General features: G+C 35.7%; 1 protein-coding gene and 1 long non-coding RNA gene across 13 annotated transcripts in view; one reads left to right on the top strand and one right to left on the bottom strand.

Moving 5' to 3' along the window:
* The window catches only part of LOC137239736 (uncharacterized), a 169,812-nt gene that overhangs the window by 101,103 nt on the left and 49,073 nt on the right, over positions 1-19,636 (top strand). For all 7 annotated transcript variants that reach the window (XM_067765353.1, XM_067765354.1, XM_067765355.1 and 4 more), the window contains one exon: positions 14,499-18,993. In XM_067765353.1, coding sequence (XP_067621454.1) covers positions 14,499-18,993 — 4,495 coding nt within the window. The remainder of the gene's footprint in view (positions 1-14,498; positions 18,994-19,636) is intronic.
* On the bottom strand, positions 5,106-16,414 carry LOC137239742 (uncharacterized). Of its 6 annotated transcripts, none has more exons than XR_010949465.1 (4): positions 13,439-16,414; positions 12,139-12,242; positions 6,481-6,769; positions 5,106-6,415 (listed from the first exon to the last, which is right to left on the bottom strand). It is a non-coding gene; the product is annotated as an uncharacterized lncRNA (long non-coding RNA). The 6 variants fall into 6 exon arrangements; XR_010949466.1 differs by having other exon boundaries at positions 14,132-16,414; XR_010949468.1 differs by having other exon boundaries at positions 12,139-12,239; positions 14,132-16,414.

Genomic DNA, 19,636 nt, shown 5'->3' with positions numbered 1-19,636 from the left:
GACGAAAATCCCTGCAAAAAACGCGAGTACTCCATGCATGCATGTATGGAGTACTCGCTATGGACCAACCGAGTACTCCAAAATTAACCATAATTCATACAAAAAATATGGTCCAATTAACATTGCGATGTCCTAGGACTGGACCATATACTCCAGCTCTGCATTACATCAGAGTAATCCATGGAGTACCCACAGTCCAATAAACATCGTGTAGTGATTACAATCGTTAAAAACAAGCAATGATCGGCTTACAATATGTTCGTGTAGAAATATGAGTTGGTCCATTGCTGCATTACAGTGGAGTACAATGGTAAGTACTCCAGTGGACCACATGATCCAACGATTTTTGCAGGGATGCTCCAGAAGTAGAATTTTCGCCTCGCGATGATTTTAGCACAAAAGGTTTCCTCGAAATCATCGACAATCTTCACAGTGAAATCAAATGACGTGCGAAAGTGTATATGGAAGTTTCAGAGAGATTTGCATTTCTCATCAACTTTTCTCTAAGTGATGGAGACCTCCATGAAGCTATAAATAACTTAGTTCGTGTTATTCTAGAGATTTGGAATAATTTTTCATTTAAATGAAACAATTCCAAAGTTACGTGAACTCCAGATACACTGATAGTCTTTTGTATAAGATTCTAATGGAAGATCACTTAGCCGATGTACTTCCTAGTACCTAGCTCGTAGGATTTTTTTAACATTAATGATCACAAGTTGTTCTGCCGAACGATTCTTCTCGCAATTAAAAAGAAAGCTGCTGAAAGAGCTACAACGCGACAAGAGCGACTCGAGATGTTAAGTATACTTTGCATTGAGTCAGATTTATTGAACAAAATCGATATTGATGATATAATTGATGAATTTGCCGAAAACAAATGTAGAAAACGACATGTTTAAAATGTAGATAGTAATTTTATTGATATTATTACATTGTGACAATAAAATGTTTATGAAAGATATAAGTTTGTATTTTTTTAATCGAAAAAAGAAGAGAACGGACGTGAAAAAAGGGCCCCCAAATTTATGGTTGCCTAGGGCCACGTTGAGTGTTAATCTGGCTCTGATTATTACAATATTATATAGATATTACCATTCACATTCGTGCTCCGCCTATCACACCGTATGCCCTGGGTTCAACTCCCGGGCAAAGCAACATCAAAATTTTAGAAATAAGGTTTTTCAATTAGAAGACAATTTTTCTAAGCGGGGTCGCCCCTCGGCAGTGTTTGGCAAGCGCTCCGGGTGTATTTCTGCCATGAAAAGCTCTCAGTGAAAACTCATCTGCCTTGCAGATGCCGTTCGGAGTCGGCATAAAGCATGTAGGTCCCGTCCGGCCAATTTGTAGGGAAAATCAAGAGGAGCACGACGCAAATTGGAAGAGAAGCTCGGCCTTAGATCTCTTCGGAGGTTATCGCGCCTTACATTTATTTTTTTTATTTTTATTACCATTCACTTACTCATCTCCCCACGCTCATCTACAGACCAGGTACCAAGGCTGTAGCAGCGGGAGCTGAAAGAATGAAGAAATAAAGAGCAAACAAAAAACGCTATTCTATGTACTTCTGTACTGTTATATATTATCACCTCATGGAACCTTCAGTTCCGGTTTGTAAATGTAAAAAAATGCATGCACATGTTGGGTGATTGTGATAATTAATAAAAAAAAAATAATAATTAAAAACAAATAAGGAAGGTTAAGTTCGGGTGTAACCGAACATTACATACTCAGTTGAGAGCTATGGTGACAACATAAGGGAAAATAACCATGTAGGAAAATGAACCGAGGAAAACCCTGGAATGTGTTTGTATGACATGCGTATCAAATGAAAGGCATTAAAGGTATTTTATGAGGGAGTGGGCCATAGTTCTACAGGTGGACGCCATTTAGGGATATAGCCATAAAGGTGGATCAGGGTTGACTCTAGAATGCGTTTGTACGATATGGGTATCAAATGAAAGATGTTAATGAGTATTTTAAAAGGGAGTAATCCTTAGTTCCATAGGTGGACGCCGTTTCGAGATATCGCCATAAAGGTGGCCAGGGGTGACCCTAGAATTTGTTTGTACAATGTGGGCATCAAGCGAAAGGTGTTAATGAGTATTTTAAAAGGGAGTGGGCCTTAGTTCTATAGGTGGACGCCGTTTCGAAATATCGCCACAAAGGTGGACCAGGGGTGACTCTAGAATGTGTTTGTACGATATGGGTATCAAATTAAAGGTATTAATGAGGGTTTTAAAAGGGAGTGGTGGTTGATGTATAGGTGGTCGCATTTTCGTGATATCGCCATAAAGGCGGACCAGGGGTGACCCTAGAATTTGTTAGTACAATATGTGTATCAAAAGAAAGGTGTTAATGAGTATTTTAAAAGGGAGTAATCCTTAGTTCCATAGGTGGACGCCGTTTCGAGATATCGCCATAAAGGTGGCCAGGGGTGACCCTAGAATTTGTTTGTACAATGTGGGCATCAAACGAAAGGTGTTAATGAGTATTTTAAAAGGGAGTGGGCCTTAGTTCTATAGGTGGACGCCGTTTCGAAATATCGCCACAAAGGTGGACCAGGGGTGACTTTAGAATGTGTTTGTACGATATGGGTATCAAATTAAAGGTATTAATGAGGGTTTTAAAAGGGAGTGGTGGTAGTTGTATATGTGAAGGCGTTTTCCAGATATCGACCAAAATGTGGACCAGGGTGACCTAGAACATTATCTGTTGGATACCGCTAATTTATTTATATATGTTATACCTGCCAAGATTTTAAGGGTTTTTTATTTCGCCCTGCAGAGCTTTTTCATTTTCCTCTACTTAATATGGTGGGTGTCACAACCATTTTATAAAGTTTTTTCTAAAGTTATATTTCGCGTCAATAAAATAATCCAATTACCTTACCATGTTTCATCCCTTTTTTCGTATTTGGTATAGAATTATAGCATTTTTTTCATTTTTCGTAATTTTCGATATCGAAAAAGTGGGCGTGGTCATAGTCGGATTTCGTTCATTTTTCATACCAAGATAAAGTGAGTTCAAGTAAGCACGTGAACTAAGTTCATTAAAGATATGTCGATTTTTGCTGAAGTTATCGTGTTAACGGCCATGCGGAAGGACAGACGGACGACTGTGTATAAAAACTGAGCGTGGCATCAACCGGTTCCGCCCCTTTTCACAGAAAACAGTTAACGTCATAAAATCTATGCCCCTACCAAATTTCAAAAGGATTGGTTAATTTTTGTTCGACTTATGGCGTTAAAAGTATCCTAGACAAATTAAATGAAAAAGGGCGGAGCCACGCCCATTTTGAAATTTTCTTTTATTTTTGTATTTTGTTGCATCACATCATTACTGGAGTTGAATGTTGACATAATTTACTTATATACTGTAAAGATATTAAATTTTTTGTTAAAATTTTACTTTAAAAAAAAATTTTTTTTTAAAAGTGGGCGTTGTCCTTCTCCGATTTTGCTAATTTTTATTAAGCGTACATATAGTAATAGGAGTAACGTTCCTGCCAAATTTAATTATGATATCTTCAACGACTGCCAAATTACAGCTTGCAAAAGTTTTAAATTACCTTCTTTTAAAAGTGGGCGGTGCCACGCCCATTGTCCAAAATTTTACTAATTTTCTATTTTGCGTCATAAGTTCAACTCATCTAGCAAGTTTCGTCGCTTTATCTGTCTTTTGTAATGAATTAACGCACTTTTTCGGTTTTTCGAAATTTTCGATATCGAAAAAGTGGGCGTGGTTATAGTCCGATTTCTTTCATTTTAAATAGCGATCTGAGATGAGTGCTCAGGAACCTACATACCAAATTTCATCAAGATACCTCAAAATTTACTCAAGTTATCGTGTTAACGGACGGACGGACGGACGGACATGGCTCAATCAAATTTTTTTTCGATCCTGATTATTTTGATATATGGAAGTCTATATCTATCTCGATTCCTTTATATATGTACAACCAACCGTTATCCAATCAAACTTAATATACTCTGTGAGCTCTGCTCAACTGAGTATAAAAATGAAAATAATGGCGAGGTAAGTGTAAAGTGCGCAGTGGAAATATATTATTTTATATAAAAAAGTGGTTACCACGGAAAGTGGTTTACCAACAAAAAAATTTCTTAAAAAAGAAAAAGGAAGGTGCCACCATATGCGGCACATGAGGCAGATCCTTCTTTTTCCTTTCTTCCAGACAAGGAAATCTAAACAAAAAAATCAAAAGGATTTCTATATCTTTAATCGAGAAAACTTAAGAAAAATTATCAATATTTGTATAGTGAAAACGAAAAAAATTCTTGTGTGCCTAAGGATTAGGGGATGAAAAATTATTAAAAAAAACACAAAGCACGCAAAAAAAATTAAAAAAAGCAAATACTTAGTAAGTATCAAAAAAAATTGTGCCAAGAAAATAAAATTATATGTAGATGTGTGTGAAGTGACTAATACATATGTATCGTGCGTTTTTGGGTAAGCGATCATTCCCTACCAACCATGCGTGGGTTGCTGTTGTTGTTGTCATTAGGGTGGGTCGATTTGTATGGACGAAAGTTAACCGATATCGCGCAATCGATTTTTCGATAGGATCTGGGCTCAGGTGCATTACGCATACCCAAAAAAATAATTTTCGAGCGCGAAATTTTATTTTTTTTTTTTTATTTTTTTTTTTTGATTTTTAAGGTTTTTTTCAAAATGTTATGTCAAAATGTTTTTTTTACTTATACACATTAAGTTACACTATTTAATATTTAAATTAGTTTTTTATTTAATACAAGAAATTGAAGGAAATGTGAATACAAATCTGAATCGTTTTTAGAATAAAAATAATAATAAAATTTTAAGTTTTTTTTTTTTAACATATTTTTGAAATTTAAAGAAAACATTGAACACAAATTATTATTTTTTTTTTGTTGTATAACATATATAAGTGGTAAAATAAACAAGTACCACACATTTAGTTGTTGTTTTAGGTTCAGTTGTAAAGTTAGATGATATATGAGCAGGTTTTAAATGGCTTATTGATACTATTTTAATAATATTACGTCGCTGCGCTCACAAAAACAGTTTTGTGTTTTTCAGTAACTGTTCAGGAGATCAAAAAAAATTTAGTTTTTTTTGAAATATTTTATGGAAAGTATGTTATTGATGTGTGAAGGAAAAAAGCATGTTTTTTAACCCATAACGACGTGATAAATATTTGTGCCGTTTTAAAGCACATAGCTGCTTTTAAACGTGATTAAAATTAGCTTTTGGCGGTAGGGAAATGTATGAAATTTGTGCCGTATTTCCTCATAATGCTTACGGAGATGACCCCTGAAGCCCCTGGGAGGTGTAGCTTCATCAATCAGATGTCAGTTGGATTCCCAGGTTTCTGGGTATTCAACAGAAACTGTTTGGTTAGCATTTCATTTCTCTCCCTAATGGGGAGTACTCTCGCTGAATTGTATACGTGGTGTTCTGGGGATATAAGACGGTGCATCACCTAATTTTTTTCGAAATTTATCAAACGTTGTATCAAAAGACGCGTCTCTACCTCCGTTTTAAGAATCCGAAAGCGAAAATTAAATTTTTATTTCTGCCAAAAGATATAAGCAAAAAATCGTTTCAAATTTCCATGTGGTTGTTGTTTTTTGCCACATTTGATGTACACACACACACTAATGCAGAAAGATGTTCTGCGCGCATTTAGTTTTGATCCCCAAACCGGTGTCGAATCCACCCAGGGTAATTTTTTATAAGCGCGGCCGAAGGCCGCCAACCCAGAAAGGTGTTATATGCAAAAAAATTGTGGATCGGGCCTCATATTTCACACCCTCCCGGGGTCGTTTTACGGTTTTTTGTAAATAACTTTTGACTGAAATAAAATTTTTGATTTTCGCTTCCAGATTCTTAGAACGGAGGTCTAGACGCGTCTTTTGATACAACGTTTGATAAATTTCGACAAAAATTCGGTGGGGCACCGTCTTGTAAAACGTTACCCTAGTTTCATGTCCGAATCAGTTTAAGCAAGCGTAAAATATGCTATTGTTTTTTTTTTTAAGCCAACGTCGCATCTTATTTCTATACCCTCCTGTGTTTGTGATTCTTTTAAATTTTTATCGTATTCTATTTCTAGGCGCACAAGTGGACCAAAAACTTTCTCGTATTTATAACCATCTTCATAACGCAATAGCACTTGTGATGGTTCAGTATCTATACCTGGCTTCTCTAAATCCTGAAATGTTGCATCAATATTTTCCTTCCATAATTCCTCCGAATTATTTGTGCTGCTGATATTTGTCGTGCACGCAACTGCTCTTGCTCGGTAGGCACCTTAACCAACCACGGCAAAAACGAACGATCAGTTATAAGTGGCTTCCATTGTTCTTGATCCCAATTCATATCTTTCAAAGAGTTTTGCGTTGCACATGGTTGACTAAAATTTAAATTTATTCGTTTAAATAGATACACTTTTTAATATTTACTCCATTTTCAGCTTACCGGCATAACATCACTACAACAGAATCAGCCTGTGCTGGAATGAATCCTATTACAAATACATTACGTACGCCACGCGCGTAACATTTTAGTACTGTTTCTCCAAGTGGACCTTCAGAATGTAGGGTGACTTCCTTATGTTTAGCCCTCACCGAATGATTAACAATTTGGGAACCAGATGTGCTTCCACGCCCATTGCAAACCATTTTTTGCAATTACTGCACATCACTTCGTCGTCGAAATTGTTGTTGCACAAGTTTGCTTTGTTCCGTTCGCCGTTTCCACAATTTCTCTGCACAAAAAGCAGCCCTTATTTACCCACTATCTGTTGACGAGAAATTTTTTTCGTTGTGCAGTTCTTAAGACAACTATCCCGATTTTTTGATAACAGCTGGCAAACTTTTGCAAAAGTATATTTTTTCCAATTTGCGAGAAAATTGCTTTTTGTATCCAAAAACTTTTTTACTCAGTCGGAAAGTAAATCACCCAGATGAGTAGTTATGAACGATATTTCACTATCGATGATTGCTTCGCCGCTATCACTATTAGTATTAGTATTTCATGCTGAAGGAAAATCGCCAATCGCTATAATTGCTATTGCCAGAGGTGATTGTCATTCAAAAGAATCGAATGAAGGAAAATCCCCAATCACTGATATGTTTGGATTGCAATAGCTATAGCTATTAGCGATTTGTCAATAGCGGTGATGCAATCACCAATAGCGAAATATCGTTCCATCACTAGCTTGCAATCGGCCGGCCAATTGCTTTGTAAGTAGTAATGAGCATTTTTTTGTCTTTACCCCAAGAGCTGCCGGTAAAAGTTTTGAGGATTTTACTACGGCTCTAGATTTTCGGTACAATTGCGGTTTTATGCTCTCCAAAATGTAGATCGTGATCGAACGTCGCAGCCAAGATTTTAGGGTGTAAGACAGTCGGTAGCGTGATGCCGATGTCAGGATCAAATAGATTATATTGCACTGAGTGGTGGGTGATTAACACGAGACCGCCTCCATTTCCCCTCTCGCATTCTTTGGACGTTACATCCAGAGCAGGTCTCATGGATCGCTGCAATGCGGATGTTATGCCGCTTCATGAAATCAACTATCTCCGTGTAACCCATTACAGTTTAAATGCAGAATTCTGTGTTGTTGTGGCTTGCTGAGCAGCGGGGCAGCTAGAAGGTAGTTACGCCGCTAAGGCGTAGACTACGGGCCGCCCTTGGGTGTAAACAGCAAGGAGCCACAAAAGATTTATAAAAGTTACCGGGACTTCGGGTTTTGGGGTCCAGCCCAGAACATCCTGTCCGATGCAACCATCCCTTGCACGTGACTCACTGACAAGAGTATGACCGTCCTAAAAAGATTCTTTTCCGGCAAACGCAGCAAAACCATTTATCTGGACCGGGGTCAGGCACAAGTCCCGGATTGGGATCGATATCCTCCCGGAGCAGGAGAATATGGCGCAGTCCCGCTGCAAGGATCTGGTGGGAGGATGACAATTTGTGGGAGGGACGCAACAAATTAAATAGGGTTACATTGAAATAACAGCCCTTGGTCGGAAAAAATCCCGAGTTGCTCCGGCTCATAGAACCGGCTGCCTTGAGAAACAAGATGGTTTGTTATTATTTTTTACATTGAAACCAAAGCATTTTCGCCAGCGATTAAAAAAAATTATAAGCAAGTAAATACATAACCGCTTTTCAGAGTACTTCTAGGACTGTGAGCACATAGCTGTTTTCGGTCACTTCTAAACCAAAAGAGATATAAAAAAACGGCATATGCAGAAATGTGGGCTCTATATAGTGATAATGAAATATGCAATAAAAAAATTTTGACAAAAAACACATAACTGTTTTCGTTAGCGCAGCGACGATTAGCTTTTTTAAGCCTAAATGTTTTTTTTTTGTGTTTTGATATTATCTTAAAAGGTCCTTCATAAGGTGGATTGAGTCCTGAAATTTGATTAACTTTAACAAAAACATATTCACATTGCCCGCGTGATTTTGGAACAAAGCTCACATCTTTATTGTGATGTAAAATTTTTGTTCTAACTGTTGAAATGCGATCCCTTAATATTTTGAGAGTGTTTAGGGTAGAATTTGTAGAAACATCTAATTCTCCAGTTATAAATTTTTTAAGTTAAGACATTTCAGTCAATGGGATTAAACCATGATCAAATGAGCCAAGATCCCGCATTCCGGAATTGTATTTGTAATCGAATTTGAAAAAAAAGTTTGATGACGTAGCGCTTTTGAAATTTTTCCATTTATTACATTTCTCTCATGTTTCACTACCAGTGTTCGGAGTATTTAAAACTGTTACCTGAGTAAACGACTACGCCGGAGTAAAAATAAAAGTTTTAGAGTACATTTTTTCTTCCATTTTGAAAGCGGGCGAACAACTAACATCAAATTGATGTGGTGGCTTGGCAAACCTTTCGATTGTTTTTGCCATGAAATGTTTCTCAGCAAAAAAGTTATCTGCCTTATCAGATGCACATGGAGTCGGCACAAAACCTGTAGGATGACCAATTAATGCTCCCATTAACACACCATATTCTATCTCCCTGGATATTTATCGCGAAAAAATATTATTATTATTTTCGGTTTACCATACATATTTCATGCTCTTTTAATGACAATAGGTTTCAAGACCGGTGCAGATTCCTGTAGGAACGATAATAGCGAATTGGTAACTGACGTACAGAGTGTGGGGGAAGACATCGGGTTCGTCTCCCGATCGCCGATGATGAAAAGCACTCCCCGGCATCCAATATCATGGCTAAAAAATCACAAGGTGCCAAGTAATGACGGGATACCCGCCGGGCTGTTCAAACATGTAGGCGAAGAGTTGGTATAAGATAAAGAAGCAAAAAAAGGGGGTTTGGCAGTAAATTTGGACAAGACGAAGTACTTGCTGTCATCGAGGCCTTTGTAGCCTCGTCACTGTTGACGGATATAAATTCGAGACTGTGAAGGATTTCGTTCATTTGGGAAGCACCATTAAAAGCAAAAACAATGTCGGCCTAGAAATCAAGCGAAGAATAACTAACAAGTGCTTCTTTAGGCAATTGAAAAGTAAAGTCCTCTCTCGACGAACAAAATTCTCGCTCTACAAGTCACTCATGATACCTGTCCTGATGTACGGCTCGGAATGATGGAAGGTGTGCTATCCATGATGTCGACGGCGAGTATAGAATGATAATATATGATGAGCTATATGAGCTTTACGCAGATATGACGATAGTGCAGCGATTGAAAATCCAAAGGCTTCGCTAGCTAGGGCATGTTAGATGAACAAATACGCTCCGGCCATTTGTAAACAGAGGAAAGAGAAAACCTTTAGTGAGTTGACCTCGCTTGGTGCCCCCAATTGGTGCAAGTTATCGCAAAACAGGGTTAGCTAACCACACTGACTCAACGTACTTCATTTTTATATAAAACTTCAAGAAGTGCCGTATGTTGAATTTTGGCAGGACTGACAGATCGCGCCCGGACACATTTTTTGCTTACATTTTAGTCCTTTTCTCATTCCGTACGAAAAAAGTACAAAAACTGTGAGTAAAATGTCAACAAACATGTCTTAAGACACAAACAATGAATTCACGTCATTTCATCCAATCGTCACTTGTAAACAATCATATTTTCATACGTATACAATAAAAACTTCAACCAAAAGATATTAGGTAGTAATACTATTTAGTTTTCAATTCCACCCAAATAAACCTTTGAAATAAAAAATGTAGTAGGAGGTAAGAGCGGAGCAAAATACTTCGAATAAAGTCTGAACACTGCGTCAGCAACGAAACTTGGTGTCAAAAGCGTGACGTCACGCCGAGAAAATTTATTTCACAGCCAACTATAATTTTTTGCTCTCTCATTTTTTAATGCGGGATCTGTTTATTGGTTCATGGGATTAAACCATCAAATGATAGAATAGAAGCAATAAAAAATTTTGAGAAACCTTCGTCTTTAAATAAACTTCAAAAATGTGTTTTCCTAATACCCAAAAATTCCACATGCTCCACAAATTTCCATAAAAATGCTCCAAATTTTTTATTCACTGTTTATATTCAAAATATTCTCAACAAAATGTTCCATACTTTTTATTTTTTTTAATTTGCAAATTTTATATAATTTACATTTTTAATAAAAAAAAAATTTAGTAAAATAACAATAGAATAAAATGAACTAAAATTTAAAACGATAAAAAAACATCATAAAATAAACTGAACTAAATAAAGTAAAATGAAAAAAAAAAAAACAAAATAATAAAAGAAAATTTAATTAAAGCAAATAAATATATAAAATAAAATGAAATAAAGTAAATAAAATAAAATAATAAATAAAGTAAAAAAAAATAAGTTGGAATGAAACTAAAGAAAATGAAATGGAATAAAATTAAATAAAGTGAATTGGCATAACAAAAATAGAGTGGAACATATGAAAAGAAAAATTCAATAAAATGAAATGGAATGAAGTTAGATGAAACAAAATAAAATGTATCGTCAAATTAAACAGAAAATAATTAACTGAAACGAAAAAATTTGAAACTATTTAAAATTAAACGAAATGAAATAAAATGAAAGGATATGGAAAAGAAACAAAAATTAAACTATATGAAATGAAATTGAATGATATAAAATGAAATGAAAAAAATATAAATCCTATGGAAATGAAAAGAAATAGAGCGAAATGATATGAAACTATATAAAATGAAACCAAATAAAATAGATTATGAAGTGAAACGAAATGAAATGAAAGAAATTAATTGAAATTAAATAAGATAAAATGAGATGAAATGGAATTAAATGAAATGAAACGGAATGAAACGAAATAAAATGATATAAAGTTCGACTAAATGAAATGCAATAAAATAAAATAATAAAATGAAGTGCTATGTAGTAAATGCAATGAATTAAAGCGCGAAACGAAACTGAAATGACATGAAATGAAAGAAAATTAAATGAAACAAAATGGAATGAAATGAAACTAAATGAACAAAAAATGTAGCGAAATGAAATGGAACAAAATTAAATTAAATGAAGTAATATAAGGAGTAATGAAAGGAAACGAATCAAGATTCAATGAAATTAAAAGTATAGAAGTTAGATGAAATGAAATAAAATAAAATGAGACGAAATAGAATAAAATAAAATAATATAAAACAAATCAAATTAAGATAAATAAAAATAAGAATAGATAAAATAAAATAAAATGAAATGAAATGATTGAAATTAAATTAAAATAAAATAAAATCAAATAAAATTATATTAAATAAGATTAAATTAAATGAAATAAAATAAAATAAAATAAAATTAAATTAAATCAAAAATAAAATAAAATAAATTAAATTAAATTAAAATAAATTAAATTAAACAAAATTAAATAAAATAAATTAAAATGGAATAAAGTAATATAAAATAAAATAAAGCAAAACTAAAAAAATTTATTAAAATTAAATAAAACAAAAATAGATGAAAATTTTATAAAATAAAAATAGAGTAAAACAAAATAAAATTTTATAAAATAAAACAAAATATTATAAAATAAAATGAAATGCAGTGGTATGAAATTAAAATGAAATGAAAAAAGTGAAAAAAGAAATAAAATGTACAATGTAATTGTAACTTACTTTCATTTAACTATGTATGTACTTACAATGTTCAAGATGCAGCTGTTGGTTGCAGGCCAATATCACAATGCATCTCTAATAGCTCCATCATTCGCAAGTAAACTTGCAAGAACCTCCATTGGAAAAACTGCTAAAATAGAAAAAAAATTGTTGTTAGTTATCTAAAAATCAATAAATAAATGTTGCAGTCAAAAAGCGTTATTTTTTAAAGAAATTGCGTAAATATCAATTTTGTGATGACAGCTGTTTATTTTAGGATTTTTTTTTATAATTATATGAATTTTGAAAATATCCCACAAAAGTGCGGGTTTTCAGAAAAATATGAGATTGTGTTGGAGTTCGAGTTGAAAATGGCAAAAAGCGGTTAGCGTTGGGTGGTAGGGTTGTAACGAAAAATATGTATGTATATAAAATGAGAAAATGAAAAAAACTACAATTCAAAAAAAAAAATATTTCATGCTTAGGCGTTACAGGCAAATTCAGGTTATAAAACTTACAATCTAAAACATTATTTTTAAACAAAAAAACTAAATTAATATTGTCGGTCGCCTCTGTGCATGTATCCTCGGGTTGTGGTGTGATATTTATTTTTAATTTTTTGTTTTTGTTTTCGCCGAGTCCTTGATGGGCAGCGGTTTGTCAAGCCTCGCGATCTGAGACTGCTTAGCTACAGAAGAGATTTCATTAGCCAAGCGTAATACTTAAATAGAACAAGCAAACGTATTATACATTAATTATTAAGAGAGGTGAGAACAATCTATTTTATGGAGAAAAGGTAGTCTGAGCTATCAAATGTGTTTGAATGAGAGTTATAATCCTGGCATAAACGCCGAGAAAGTTCGTTTTGTTCGAAATTCGTTCAATATTGTTTCAGCAGAAGAGGTTTGAAGTGTCTCGATGTCCGAGAGGGAACGCAAAAGTTCACTACGTTCAGAAGGAATGGGCTCGAAATTGATCCATTTAAAAGTTTTTTCATAAATATTACACCAAGCATTTCCCTTCGACTAGCAAGAGTTGGAAAATTGATAAGCTTTAATAGATTAGTATAAGGTGGCCATTGTCGTTGTTGCGGCGAATTTGAAAAGGTAATGAGCGCACTCTACTTTTGAGATCTTCTCACCACCGCCCTGCTGATGCAGCAATTCACACCAGCGACCGGATAAATATAACTCACCGCGGCTAGTGTCTGTGATGTGATGTTTTCCTACATGCTTTGGTGCGATGTGATGTGCTGTGATGTGATGTGCAGCCCTCTCTTTGCGTGTGTTTTAAGTTGTGTTTTGGAAAGTGATCTTCCCCCTGCTCTTTGGTTATGTTTATGCTTACCGTATGTTCTGGTGGTTGTTGAAATTGGTGAATGTGGCTTTTAATATTTACGTGTGTGAATGTGGTCGTGGTGTTTTTGTGATCAGCGGGCATGGTTGCTAGCTGGATGATTCTTAGCTAAGGGTATGAGTGTATTTATGTGGTTGTGGTTGTCAATGCGAATGTATATCTTTTGTGTGTTAGCTTATATGTGTTTCGGTGGTCGGTTGCGAATGCGTGCGGTTGTGAATGTGGAATTATGATATCTCTTGGTGTGGATGCGATTTTCTGACTATTTGATTTGGACAAATGGTAGAGTGTTTTATGTGGTACTATGTGGCTTTCGTGTTCGGGGTGGTTTTTTGTAGTTTTTGGTGACCGTGAATCGGTGTGGTTTTTTGGTAATTGTGAGTTGGTGTGTTGACTGTTGGTGGTTTGTGTGCCTCGCACGGTTGCTGCAAACTATTCTTCTTGTGGTGATGGGGATTCTACAAAGAAAACCAAACAATAAAAAATATATAAGCCGGACATCACAATGTCGTGGAAAGCATTTAAAGGCCGTTTTCTTTGGTAAACTTTGAGGTTTATCTGTCCAAATCTGAAAAACATTTTCCTTTACGGCGCAGACAAACTTCAAAGTTCACTTGAGAAAATGACACTAAATTCGATATCACTTTTGGGCTTAGTCACTAAAGGGTGGATGTATCTTCTTACCGTTGGTGGATCTGTTGTGCCTAGCACCGTTGGTGGTGGTTGCTTTGCTTTGTGGACGCCGTCAACTGAAACTATATGATGAAAAGTGGGGGATTAGATAAATTAGGCGGTTAATGAAAGGTTATAGAGATGGGACTACAGTAGGGGAAATAAATTTTCGCAATCATACCAGTGCAGGGGGGCGTAGTTAGTTTAAAGGCTGCCGTTACAAGCCAACTCACTCCTATTCCCACTCTCAAAACTATTACTACTTCCGCTCACACTTCCAACTGCACTTTTCTATCACTTCCATGCAAACTTTATTTCTTTTTTCAGTTTTGAAAATGTGTTGTAACCATTTTTTTGTATTTAATTTCTTTTTTCACAGAAAGTACCTGGACACATTATGGATATATTTAATGTACATGCGCCGTCAGTAGCTAAATGCTGCAATGTAAATTTATGTTCCGATGATGAAGATAACGACGATACCACATATGTCAGTATCATTGAGGACGACGATGACGATGATGTTGTTATCATATCCACGCCCTCTTCTCCACAACAGTCAAATGCACAGAAAACACCGGACGTAGTAGAGTCTAATAAAAACAATGTTGGTCAAGATGCTGCCACCACCACGACAGCAGCTCCGGCATGCATACAGGAAACGATTTGTTTAGAATCCGATGATGATGATGAACCTAATGATAGTAATGTTCTTAATACTACACTTACGAGTGAAGATTCATTTTGTCAAGAAGAGAAACTTTTCAAACGAAGAGCTGATTTTAAAATTGAAGAAGATTGCTTATCGCTTGATCGACAATTGGCAGTTGTAGATAAAATAGATGAGCTACTTAATAAAGAGTCTGATATGGATGAAGGCACCGATGTTGATGAGCCTATTTATATAGGCTCGCAAACTAAAGAAGTTCCTAGACAAGATGCAAGAAATCATGAGGTTGTCGAAGTACCAAAGGAGGTAGCAATACTCAAAAGTAGGGCCATCGATCTACAGAATGACGGGAGTAATAAAAACAACGAAGGTGGGAAAGTAAACGGCAAAGTTACTAAACAAGAAAATGAAGAGGGCAACAACAGCAATAAGCGTTTTGAAAGTAGTATATTATATGACAAAGTTCCTAAGCAACAAACGGAGGTTGATGAACAACCTAAGGCGGTATCGCCGGGTGTGGCATTGAATGAGGTGATTGAGGAACCAAAAAACCGACATCAAAAGAGCAAGTTGCCAAATGATGAGCAAAATAAAGCAGTAAAAAGCAGTGAACAAGTTGACAGAGTGATTGGGTCGTCTGTTTTTGATATAAATGAAACTAATTTGGAGAAAATGGATATTGAAAATCTTAAACAAATTTATGAAGATTTAACAAAAGAATGTCAAATCGATGTTGGAAAATTATTGCAAAATATAAATTTGAATTTGGCAACATCTCCAAATGAAAATATGCCAAATAATAGTTTAAACAACAATAACAACAAAAACGGCTTTAACAATACCCATCAACAAAAACAACTGCAACAACAACACTATTCTTCACCAAACGATAATAATACACTTATGCAGCCGCCACCACCACCGTATCCTCAACTAAGAACCATTGAAGTACAACGTACAAATATGCCAACAGCTGTTAGTTTATCCACGGCACCACCTTTTAAAGTAAATTTGAAAGATCCGCGTATACGCAAATATTTAGAACAACGTCAAAATTTACATACACCAACTGGGCCTGTCGCGGCAGTAGCTAAACAAAATTTTCCAAATGCTCCGCCAAATGTTGGTGGTGCCGTTACAAAAACTGTTGAATTACCAAAATATGCGCCCATAACATATGGTGAGTATAGGCGTTTGAAAGCGGAACAAGAAATAAAATTATTGGAGCGTAAAAGAGCAGCGGAAGCGAGAATAGCAGAGGAAAAGAGAATAGCAGAGGAAAAGAGAATAGCAGAGGAAAAGAGAATAGCAGAGGAGGCAAGAAAAGCGCTAGAAGCGAGATTAGCAGAAGAAGCGAGATTAGCAGCAGAAGAAGCGAGAAAAGGGCGAGAGTTGAGATTGGCTGAGGTAGTGAAAAGAGCAACAGAAGAAGTGAGAAGAACGAAGGAAATTAGAATAGCTGAAGATGCGAAAATAACAGAAGAAACGCAAAATTCGCGTGGAATTTCGAAAAATGAAAAGTTGCACACAACTCCAAAAGACGCAGTACAAATACAGAATCTTACTAATACGCTTGCTGCTGAGCAAATTCCAAATTTGAAAGATGCAATTTTGAAAACCATTGGCGAACAATTATTAGAAGATGAACGTTTTCTCAAATTTTTGGAGAGGAAACAAACCACAACAACTGTTGATGATGATGATGATGAGCAATCTCAGCACATACGTAGTATAAATAGAATTATTTGTAGTTATGCAGATAAGGAAAAGAAAACCACCACGGAAAATCCAGAAAATTTAAAAGCAAAACTAACGTTGAACAAAACAACGACTGCTTCAAATGCTACTACAGCGAAATCACAAGAACATGCGGAACATGCGCACAATATAACGGAAATTGATACACAAACAGATTTAAGAAGTATGATCTTAAAAACTATATTACCTTACGGTGATAAAATATTAGATGTTTTAAGACAAAATGTTGCGGTGACGACAGATGCGAAAACAAGCACAACAACGCATACAACGAAAGCAGAACAGTGTGAAGCTGAATCCACGACATCTTTATTAGACAATGGTAACAAGCAACAAGCAGTTGAAGTTGTTGCAACAGATACGGAGTTGCTGAGCGCTAAAACAACGAATTCTCTTAAGAGGCAAAGAAAAAGTTATAAGGAGTCAAAAGTAAAGAACCGTAACTTTAAACGCATACGCCGAATTTCATCAACTTCACCCACTTCGACGTCGTCAGAATCATCGTCCTTGTTGTTGTCTTCAACAACACATACTTCAGCCACGCCCGCGTCGCCAACTGCATCTAAAGAAAACAACGAAATGCAGCAAAAGCAACAACAAACGAAATTAATACGTGAACCAATTTTAAAATTAAAACGTCTCTCCGTTGAAACCATACGCAAACACACACAGCGTGCTGATAAAGAGACCTCTTCCTCGCCGTCGTCGTCGTCGTCGCCTACGTCGCCATCTTTCTGCAATAAGCTTAATAAAACTATTAATATACAACTAGTTGAAGATACTACAAAAACAAAGAAAACAGCACATCATTTGATTGAAACAAAACCGGCCAAATTAAATGTAAAAAGTAAAAATGTTAATAGTCGTATGACTGAACAAAATACCTTTTTGTGTGTACTCTGTAGATCGAAACCATCCGATTTAACAAATCATTATAAGCAAAGACATAAAACTGAATCATATGTATCACGTTTAAGTGCGGCCATCTTAAAGAATTTAGAAACAAATACACGTTTTGCAAAACTCGTTACGAAATGTGTTGGCAACGTTGGTGCTAACAAAAAAATTAATAATAATTTTAAGAAATATTCACTTAAATGCGCATTCTGCGAGGATGTGGTAGAGGATAAATTTATTAATTTTTATAAACATTTCGCTGCACATACGGGCGAATATGCCTTTCAATGTGGCGGTTGTAATTTGGAGAAACCATTCGAATTTGATATACAGTCACATAAATGTCATTCGAAAAATTGTAGAAATGCGCGCATTAAATTACTCTACCAATATCCGCCAAATGTACTTGTTATTTATGTATATGCTTGTAAAATATGTAATTTTGTACAATTAAATGACGCTAATACATATAAACATTTACGTGATCATCACGATAAAAGACAAGATGATTCAAATTTTATACGAAAATATATATTGGCTGCTATAAACGATGATGAAGCGATATGTGCTGATGAGAAAGAAAATAATGAGCATACCACAACTGAATTGAATAAGAAATTCGAATTGCCTAAAGATGATGATCATATACTTGTAAGGAATGAAGCATTATCGGAAGATATGCTACAGCAGCAACTGGTGCCGCAAGAATACGTTATCAGCAATGATGAACAAAGTGTAACTTGGACAAACGCAGATTTGTTTAATGTCACAACAAACACATCAACCCAGGCGCCTCATCCTGCCAAAATAGACGCAAATAAACAAAAATCAGAAGCGAGCGCTAGTACCTTGTCGACGACTGGTGTTGCAAACATGCATACAAATATGTCAGACAGTAATGTACACAACGTTAGCAGCAATGCTGCAACAACAACGTCCATAGCAAAGAGTAACAATGTTTCTTTGTCGTCAATGCAAAACCACATTCCGTTTCCATTTATAAAATCTGAATACCCAGATACCACCAAAGAAGAGATGTTGTTCATGCCACATCCAATAAAGCAGGAAAAGTGTGTCAATAATAAAATGTTGCTATTCAATTCAACTCATAAAACGTATCGTCATTATCCAAATGGTGTCTACTATTTTGGCCTATACAAATGTATGGCAACTGATTGTTTATTCTCCACCGATTCACGTCTAGCAATATTGCAACATTTGAATGAGCATCGTAATAGTCAATGGGCTCCTGAAGGTTATTTGTTATGCGCCTATTGTCAATTGGATGCTGAATTTTGTAATACGCCGGAAATGTTAGTTGAGCATATACAAAAGAAACATCAAAATGCACATTATCAATGTTCGATTTGTTGCTATCGTGCAATTATGCCCAATTATGTTTTAGCGCATGCGCAGCGTATGCATACGTCACAAGAGAAAGTGCTGGTTTATAAGTGCACTGTAGATTCTGTTTTGGATATGAGTATACCAACAAATATTTTGGATTTTCTAAATGATAATGCTGAGCCGCTCGTTTGCCCATTTAAAGGTAAGCATGCATTTATATCAATTAGGCTATGGAACGTTTGTGATAATTATTTTTTAAAATCTGGAATTTTACCTACATTTTTTTAAGTATTAAATGTTTGTTAGTACAAGTTTAGGTTACGTTAAACTGGCCGGTTAATAAAGATCTCACATAGACTGAATGTGTCACCCCATCGGGTTAGTGGGCTTTGAATATACACGCGACAGGTATGTCTGTCGTAAAAGGCGACTAAAATACCAAATTGATTCAAGGGGTTGTGTAGCGCAACATTTTAAGTGGTTGCCAGCGCAATATATAGCTTCTCCAACCCAATTGTCAAGCTCACCTACCCGGGGCGAATCCTGTTTCTTTAACAGCCGTGGCTCTGGTGACCCCAATTTCCTTATGGATCTAGTGCGCGGGAGGGCGGTATGGCCTAGAAGGTTTCATGTGGTCATACCAAATCGTTCCCGAGATGGCCGGGCTAGTACCTCAATGGTGCTTGTTACCGGATCTGCATCCGGAAAAGGACCATCAACATCGTTAACACTCCCTAAGGCCTTCGGGGAGTATTCTTATCGCTACAACAACAACTGAATGTTTCCATAGTGCTAAAAGTATATGTTTTACCACAAAACGGATGACCCCAATTAGGCATCAAGGC

This window comes from Eurosta solidaginis, chromosome 2, assembly GCF_040869045.1.
Source record: "Eurosta solidaginis isolate ZX-2024a chromosome 2, ASM4086904v1, whole genome shotgun sequence".
NCBI classification, from domain to species: Eukaryota; Metazoa; Arthropoda; class Insecta; order Diptera; family Tephritidae; genus Eurosta; species Eurosta solidaginis.
Note: the sequence above shows the minus strand (reverse complement) of the source record. Positions and strands in the feature narration are given on the sequence as shown.